The 2,663-nt window shown below is 31.5% G+C and overlaps 1 protein-coding gene across 1 annotated transcript; it reads left to right on the forward strand.

The window, feature by feature from the left end:
* Window positions 1-913: 913 nt before the first annotated feature.
* On the forward strand, window positions 914-1,351 carry LOC149196889 (36.4 kDa proline-rich protein-like). The gene has a single exon (XM_089408478.1). It carries the CDS (start codon window positions 914-916, stop codon window positions 1,349-1,351), a length of 438 nt encoding a protein of 145 aa, XP_089264604.1.
* The last annotated feature ends 1,312 nt before the right edge of the window (window positions 1,352-2,663 follow it).

The following is a 2,663-nucleotide window of genomic DNA, read 5'->3' on the forward strand; positions in this document are numbered from 1 at the left end:
CCATAAAATGGTAAATCTTTATCAATTTCTATATTGAAAGATACGAAAATTGAAGCTCAAAATTAATGAAAAAAATATAAGGAGATAATAAAAAATGTTAATGAAAAAATAAATACCCGTAATAACTAGTGAAAATACGGGTTTTTAAAATCAAGATGGTATATTGGATTTGTATTTATAGAATTTAAATAATGTGATTTTTAAAATTATTTTCCAATATATATTGAATATAAAAACAAGGTGTGATATACAACCAATACAAGTGATATGCGAGAGATTCACTCAATAAAACGAGATGTATTACCACCCCATTCCTTTAACATTAGGTTAGAGAGAAAGGTAAATAACGTAAGCCTTTAGAATTATTCATATACGAACTTATGCTACCCCTATCATCACATGGCAACGCTTTGAGAATCCTACCCTAAAATCCACGCGTGATCTTCAAATCCATGGATACGTAGCGCTACGATTTCTAGAGAACTAATTTTTTGTTTTACATTCACGTTTTTTTCTTGCGGGACACAGAAATACTCACGTTTAGTTTATTATCTTTATTTCCCGAAATGTTCCAGAAGCTTTCCGGAAAAGCGATTTCCGCTTCCGGCGCCATGGGGAGTGCTTGAGGTTTTTCAATGAGGATTTGCTTCAATAATATATTGAATCAAGAAAATTGCGCGTTGCAACTACCACAGCTGCTATAAAATCCATATTCTGCAACCTCAAACATGCAACTACCTTATTTTGCCCTTTCTGTTCTTTCTTTCCCTTCTCTTTCATTCAATTTCATATTCATTTCGAATAAGGGACAACCAACTCCCTTATTTTGCCTCTTCAGTTCTTTCTTTTCCTTCTTTTTCATTCAATTTCATATTCATTTCTAATCAGGGATGAACATCGCATTTGCTTGGAGATGGGAAAGGCTGTAGCAACGCTTTTCATATTTACGATTAGTGCTGCAACCAACATGCCCATCCTAGTCGGTGGGTGTGACTCTCCTCCTAGCAGTAGCCCTCCAGGTGGGCGACCGGGCGGACCTCCTAGCGTCCCGGGCACCGGCAGTAGCCCCCCATGTGGAGGAAGCTCATCATGTCCTTTGGATACATTGAAAGTGGGAGCGTGCGTTGATTTGTTGGGAGGGTTGGTGCACTTAGGCATTGGCGACCCTGTTGTCAACCAGTGCTGCCCACTCATACAAGGCGTTGCGGAGTTTGAGGCAGCGCTGTGCTTACGTACAACTTTCCGCCTCAAGCTACTCAACGTCAATGTCATCCTACCATTGGCTCTGGAGCTTTTTGTTCAATGTGGCGTTACCCCTTCTCCCGGATTCACATGCCCACCTCTCAATTAGGATGGAAAATTGCATGCCATGTCGTCCACACTCATTATGGATTGTAGCGTTTAATGGCTTAGTGTCAATCGTATGTCCACACTCATTATCGATTGCGGTCCACACTCATTATGGATTGTAGCGTTGATAATAATATTTTATTCCATCTTTTGCACTATTGTTGAATTTTAAATTATCACTAGAATCAGATGTATTATTTTGTCTTAATGAGACCATGGTTAATCTCAATCTGAAACTTAACATATTTTATTAACATATTCACGTTCCTCTGAATTTCAGTCATTCCGTACAAACACGATCCGATCGATGTGTTGGATCATATCCTTTAAAATATAAAACGATCTCTCATTTCTTAATAAATTCCATCCTATCTTTTACGATATAAAACCAACATAGATAAGCAAGGATTCAAATTCTTTTCGACTCTAAAAAATAAATTTAATTTTTTTGTTTAAGTAGTATTTTTGAGTCCTATAGAAAATATATAATTTACACATATAAAATATATAACTTAAATATGTAAGTTTAATTTTTTTGACACGAAGAAAAAATATATATTTAAAAAATGATTAAATTGTAAATACATATTTAATTATGCAATGTGTAAGTTTAATTTTTTTTGATACGAAGAAAAAATATATATTTAAAAAATGATTAAATTGTAAATACATATTTAATTATGCATAGCATATTCATTTTTGTTTTTTAATTAGAGTAGATATAACATATTCATTTTTCTTTTCTTTATTAGAGTGCATATAAAATAGTGATTTTTGTTTTTAATGAACGGACCTTATTTTTTTATTTAGAAAAGAAAATTATTTTTATGTGAAGAAAACACGTCTCAGTTCCACTATGTAAAAAAAGTCGGTATCAAAATTAAATACAATTATATATTTTTATTTTTATAACTATTTTTATAACTAACATATAATTAGGAAAAGAATGAGTGTATTAACTTTTCTGTCATAAAATAATATTATGAGATTTTAAATTTATATAATGTTAAATTTAATCGTAACATTTATATTAGTTTACCCGTTTAGGCCTATCTTTATAATAAATTTGAAAGTTTATAGTTTACAAAAGAATATTGTGGGCCTATTAAAGATATAATAAAAGAAAAGAAATCGTTGTTAATGAAAATTGGTGAGCAAATTTTTTAAATTACTAATAAATTTTATATGGCAATTTATGATTTATAAAAATAATAAAAAATTTGGAATTTTTGCCCGTCGTGTATCACAATTCCTTTTTTTCATTCATATCTTAAACCTATGTGCACTCATTACAATTTTATTACAATTTCTTT

This window comes from Pinus tabuliformis, chromosome 2_2 (assembly GCF_031772625.1).
Source record: "Pinus tabuliformis cultivar Carrire ecotype Pingquan chromosome 2_2, CPIR1, whole genome shotgun sequence".
In the NCBI taxonomy this organism is placed as follows: domain Eukaryota; kingdom Viridiplantae; phylum Streptophyta; class Pinopsida; order Pinales; family Pinaceae; genus Pinus; species Pinus tabuliformis.